The sequence below is a fragment of the Verticillium alfalfae genome, genomic scaffold (assembly GCF_000150825.1).
Source record: "Verticillium alfalfae VaMs.102 supercont1.12 genomic scaffold, whole genome shotgun sequence".
Taxonomy (NCBI): Eukaryota; Fungi; Ascomycota; class Sordariomycetes; order Glomerellales; family Plectosphaerellaceae; genus Verticillium; species Verticillium alfalfae.
Window position 1 is genome coordinate 746314 of NW_003315027.1, and position 4360 is coordinate 750673.

Below are 4360 nucleotides of genomic sequence, written 5' to 3' on the forward strand. Positions count from 1 at the left end.
CAGGGGAAACGAAAAACCCGTAGGCCGTTAACCTGCCGGGCCCCGAGCAGCTCCGCAGAAGATGCGGAGGGTTTTCGTGAACGCCTGAAAGAGTTTGAAGGCCTCCGTTCCCCCCCCGACCGCGCGGAGCAGAGGGCCGCGGCGCAGGCCGACCTCCCCCACCAGAGCATCGAGGACCCCCGACGCTGCTGTCGTTGAGCAGTCCCCCCCCCCCCAAAGCTGACCGAGCAGGAAAATCGACGAGGGCCCAGCTCCTCTCGCTGACGCAGCAAGTTCAGAAGGCTCAGGCGGCCGCTGCTAAGTCGGCGACCTCTGGCCTGCCCATGCCGTTCCCGCCGCCCATCCCGCAGTCCGGCACGCCTCTCCCCGCTCCCACGGCGCAGAGGGTGCGGTCGGGCCTCCCCGAGCAGTACAACCGCTCGCAGAGCGGCACGCCTGACACGTCTTCTGTGAGTGAGCCCCCTCCCCTCGCGCCCTGGGCCAAGGAGGCCACGCTGGTCGAGCCGAGGACCCCAGCCTCAAGGAGATCCAGGAGATGGAGGCGCGCACTGCTGCCAAGGCCGAGGAGGCCGCCGCCGCCGCCCGCAAGCAGGCTCTCGAGATGGAGGCCGCTTCACTCCGCGAGCGCGAGAAGGCCACGGCCCTTGCCACGGGCCTGCCGACCACGAGCACCTGGGGCAACGGTTCGCGCCGTGGCTGCCGCCAGCCCGTGGACCAAGCCCGGACCGGTCAAGGTCGGCGCCCGGCATCAACCTGACGCTCAAGCAGAAGACGCTGGCCGACATTCAGCGCCGAAGAGGAGCACGCAAGGAGAAGGCGCTGCCGCCCCGTGCAGTCGAGGCTTGTTTCGGCCGCGGCAAAGCCTACGCCGATCTTCGCTCGCACCGGTTGCCGCAAGCCGCCGGGTCTCGCGCAGCAGGGTGCTCCTGCTGCTGCTGCCGGCGCCCCCGTCGGCCCCGGCTGAGCGACCGTCGGTGCCGGCGGCAAGGTCAAGCGCCGGGCGGCGTGGCTGTCGCGCAGTCGCCGGTGCGCTCGGTCAGCACGACCAACGTCAAGCCCGTGTCGTCGACGCCCAAGCCCGTGGTCACGCGGCCCGTCGCCAGCAGCGTCAGTGTGGCCGCTGGCAAGACGGACGCGGCCATGGACGAGTTCAACAAGTGGCTCAACCGGGAGCTCACGCGGGGCGGCATCCACGGCGTGGACAGTGAGTTGACCTGTTGAATCTGCGAACTGAAGGAGAACGCATGCTAACCAATCGATGCAGTCGACACATTTGCCGCCATGCTCATGATCCTGCCGGCGGAGACGTCGGTGATTGCGGACGCCATCTACGCGAACAGCAAAACTATGAATGGCGCTCACTTTGCGGAGGAGTTTGTGCGGCGCAAGAGGCGGGCCGACCAGGGCATCGTCGAGAAGCAGCCGACGTCGGCGGGCGGCGAGAGCAAGACGGCGGCGTCGAGCAGCGGGTGGAGCGAGGTCGCCAAGAAGAGCGGCGCCAAGGAGGCGGGCGCTCCGACGGCCGAGACGAACATGCAGGGTGCCGCGTTCAAGGTTGTGTCGGGACGCAAGAAGGGGTCGAAGAAATGAGGCACGATGAGGCCCATGAGGAGCATGGAGCGGGAGGTGGCAGCAGAGGTGCTGTTTGAGACAGCTCGTGTACTTGTATGGAGGGAGAGCGGATGATTGTCTGTTGAGGACATGGTTGAAGAACATGCCACGCCAGCAGCGTCAGCGTTGTACTCTGTCAAGCGAGCATGGCACAGTCAGTAGGCAGTCCACTGTTGAACACAGCATGCATGGACAGCATGCATGGATTCCTCTTGTGATTTGATCCTGATATCCGTAGGTGAAGAGGACGGATCCGTGGAAGCGCGGTGAGGCTCGGTGAACCGCTGAGACTCGGTGAAGATGCTTAGGTCAGCGAATTAAAACTCTGTGTGGAAAGAGAAAGAGCCCCGCCCCCACCATGAAATGGACATGACATTTCTTTCGCCAGTCCGTCAACCTCGCATCCATTCCATCCGCCGTGCCACCAGTTCAGCTGCAGGCTGCTTGAACATTGGGAAGACAGTTCTTGATACCCAGGAGAGGCCTACTGCTATTTTTCTTTTGCCGTCTTCCGTGTCATTTCCTCATCTTCCAGGCTCCCTCACGCCGACCAGGCGGGGCAGCCATCACCACCATCATCACCATCGCGGGGTCATTTCAGTCACACAGCAGCAGCAGCAGCAGCAGCAGCAGCAGCAACCTTGGGCAACCATAGCCATGGCCGTCGCCCAACCATCAACAGCGACGCCGCAGGGCTTGGCCGCCAAGGTGGCAGCCGGCTCGTACGTCGAGGTGCTTTCGTCCGAGCCGGCCAAGACCCTCATCAAGGCCTTCACCCAGTCCCTCAAGACGGCGACGCCGCACGCCGAGCCAGCCGCCCACACCGACGAGCAGGACTCCCTGACCATCGCCGTCGCCGCCCTCACCGACGAGCAGGAATCCCTGACCATCGCCGTCGCCGCCCTCAACGCTTTTCTGCAGTCCAACGTCACAGGCCCCGTTCTCGAGAACGCGAAGCCTGTGACGGCCCTCTTCGTCGCCGGCCACGGGGACGTCAAGACGCTGCGCAGGGCCTGTCTCGTCGACCTCCAAGTCGACGGCGTGGCCCCCTACGCCCATATTCCGCACATTGAGCTCTTTGCCTTTGCGCGCCGCGTCGTTGCTGCCGCTGTCACGACGCTGTCCGAGACGGCGCCGCTCGCGCTCGACGCCGCCACGACCATCTCCCTCGCGTGGCTGCGCCTGCGCCTCGCCGTCTGGCACTACCGCCTCCTGGCCCAGCCGTCGCTATCTGGCGCGTCCTTTGCCAAGACGTCGCAGTGGATCGACGTGCCTTCCCTCGCCGAGACGGTTACGGCGTCGCTGGGGCGCGTGCGCCAACAGCTGTTTGGCGACGGCCACGATGACGATGTCTGGGCGCTCGCTGCCGCCGAGGACGTGGCGTGGGGACGTCAGGACAAGGTACAGTTCCTGCTCGAGGCGGCGAATGCGTGGATCATGCTGGGGCGCGACGACAAGGCGCGTGAGGCCCTGGCCGAGGCGACCAGGCTCAACAGGTTCGAGTTTGCGCTCTCGGGTGCCCTGGGCAAGAGGACGCGGTTCCAGGAGAAGAGCATCAGTCAGCTTGTCGTGCTGGCGCGCAGTGCCGCGCACGAGGCCGAGGCCACGGTGGTCGCTGACGAGGACGACGCAGATGTCGAGGCCAAGCCCGATGCCCTCGCTCTCAACGACGACACGCTGCTGGAGACGATTGACTTTTCCGAGGGCCGTGACGGGGATGCCGCCAAGTCCGCCACGCTGCCCGCTGCGCTCGTCGATATCAAGCCTGATGACCAGCCGCAGCTCGCGCCCCTCGACCAGATCATCTTGTTGACCGAGGCGACGCTCAAGGATTCCTTCTCGCCCGTCGACACGCTGACGTCGGAGGAGGTGCTGCCGTATGCCGTGCGCGTCGTCTCGGAGAAGTCGACCAACTGGCAGATTTACACGCAGGCGCTGCTCGTGCGGTCGAGGATCGAGATGCACAGGAGTCGCACCATCGAGCGGGGCGTGCTGCAGATGCAGGCTGTTGTCGACCAGGTCGTCGTTGACACGGAGCAGCCTGCCGAGGCCGAGGCCGAGGAGAAGGAGGAGAACAAGGACGACGCAGACGTGCCAGCGATCGCCGTCACGGCGCCTGACCAAGCACCCGAGCAGCCCGACGCTGACAAGCCGACGACCTTCTTCCGCGCCGCTGAAGCCACCGACTCGGCGCCCGCCCATGTTCGCCTGCAGTACATCCACGCGCTCGCGTCTCCGCCACGCTGGCACCTCGAGTCCGAGCTCGCCTACTCGTGGGCTCACGTCGGCTCCCTTGTGTCTGGCCCTCGAGATCTTCAAGCGTCTCCGCCCTCTGGGCCGAGGTTTGCGCTCTGGCTTCGCCACGGCAGCCCCCCCCCCCCGGCTGGACGACGAGTCGGGACGCGGCAGCGGCGGGGAGGGAGGAGGGCAAAGGGGAATCTGGGGGTGGGCCTTTTTTCCACGCGGCCGGGGCGGCGGCGCGGGGCGACCCCAAAAGAAAAAAAAAACCCCCCCGACGGCGGGGGGCTTTTTTATGGAGGGGGGGGAGGTCCTTTGCCCGGAGCCGGGCCCCGGCGTTGCGGGCCCCGTCCCTCCGCGGTCTTCAGAAAAAAAAAAAAAAAGACCCAACTTTTTTTTTTTTTTTTTTTTCCCGCGGGGCGGGGGGGGGGGGGGGGGGGCGAAAAAAGAGGAAAAGAGAAAGTAAGCAGACCGGGGGGGGGGGGAGAAAAAAAAAAAAAAAAAAAAAAAA

General features: G+C 65.2%; 2 protein-coding genes across 2 annotated transcripts in view; both read left to right on the forward strand.

Annotated features, from left to right (window-relative positions):
• The window catches only part of VDBG_08462 (GYF domain-containing protein), a gene marked incomplete at both ends in the record, with an annotated part of 4781 nt that extends 3191 nt beyond the window's left edge, over positions 1–1590 (forward strand). The window contains 3 exons of the mRNA XM_003001371.1: positions 203–449; positions 517–1204; positions 1265–1590. Of these exons, the coding sequence (XP_003001417.1) occupies positions 203–449; positions 517–1204; positions 1265–1590 (1261 nt within the window). The remainder of the gene's footprint in view (positions 1–202; positions 450–516; positions 1205–1264) is intronic.
• A 384-nt stretch (positions 1591–1974) lies between these two features.
• VDBG_08463 (TPR repeat-containing protein) overlaps positions 1975–4360 on the forward strand; it is a gene marked incomplete at both ends in the record, with an annotated part of 3848 nt that continues 1462 nt past the window's right edge. The window contains one exon of the mRNA XM_003001372.1: positions 1975–3953. Coding sequence (XP_003001418.1) covers positions 1975–3953 — 1979 coding nt within the window. The remainder of the gene's footprint in view (positions 3954–4360) is intronic.